Below are 660 nucleotides of genomic sequence, written 5' to 3' on the forward strand. Positions count from 1 at the left end.
CCTCCAGCCCCCCCTCCACCCTCGCACACCTTCATGCTGACTCCAACACCATCCCCCTCCCTGAGCCACCAGGCCCTCTGGCACAATTTGGATGCTCCCACATCTACTCCAGCCTTTAGCAACACTGTCTCTTCTAGGAAGGTCCCCAGTCCCTCTCACCCCTTTCTTTCTGCCTCCACCATCCTCTTCCCTGCTCTGCTGGTGCTATTGCCTCTCTCCTGCCCACCAGCCAGACTCTGCCCTCTGCACCAAGGCAGGAAGGAGAGGAGGGAAAGGGGGACCTTCCTGTCGCAACATGGTGACGGATTTTGGAAGAATTTGGTTCTGGTGGGTAGTTTTAGGGGGAGAAGAAGGAAGAGGTGATGGGGAAACCTTTTTTTCTTTTTTTTTTTTCCTTTTTTAAAAATGATAAATAAAAACAGATGACCCAGAAGGCTGGAGCATAGCTGAGAGCCACCTCTTGTGCCACTACACACGTGTCTGCTTTGTGCCTCGGCTTTCTGCCGGCAGTGGGGAAGGGGCCAGAAAGGAAGGGGGAAGGGAAAGGGGCATCGGTGGCTCAGTAGTTCTGCGTTTGGTACCCCTGTGTCTCAGTGTCAAAACCATCTGCTGGAGGGGGCTGCTGGTACGTCCCCACCACGTCTGTAGCATCCTCCTCGT

General features: G+C 54.5%; 1 protein-coding gene across 1 annotated transcript in view; it reads right to left on the reverse strand.

Moving 5' to 3' along the window:
- Nucleotides 1-395: 395 nt before the first annotated feature.
- Nucleotides 396-660, reverse strand: part of LOC104463423 (synaptogyrin-1-like) — a gene marked incomplete at its 5' end in the record, with an annotated part of 4,606 nt that continues 4,341 nt past the window's right edge. The window contains one exon of the mRNA XM_010075743.1: nucleotides 396-655. Within this exon, the coding sequence (XP_010074045.1) occupies nucleotides 560-655 (96 nt within the window). The remainder of the gene's footprint in view (nucleotides 656-660) is intronic.

Source organism: Pterocles gutturalis, unplaced genomic scaffold (assembly GCF_000699245.1).
Source record: "Pterocles gutturalis isolate BGI_N339 unplaced genomic scaffold, ASM69924v1 scaffold48642, whole genome shotgun sequence".
NCBI classification, from domain to species: Eukaryota; Metazoa; Chordata; class Aves; order Pterocliformes; family Pteroclidae; genus Pterocles; species Pterocles gutturalis.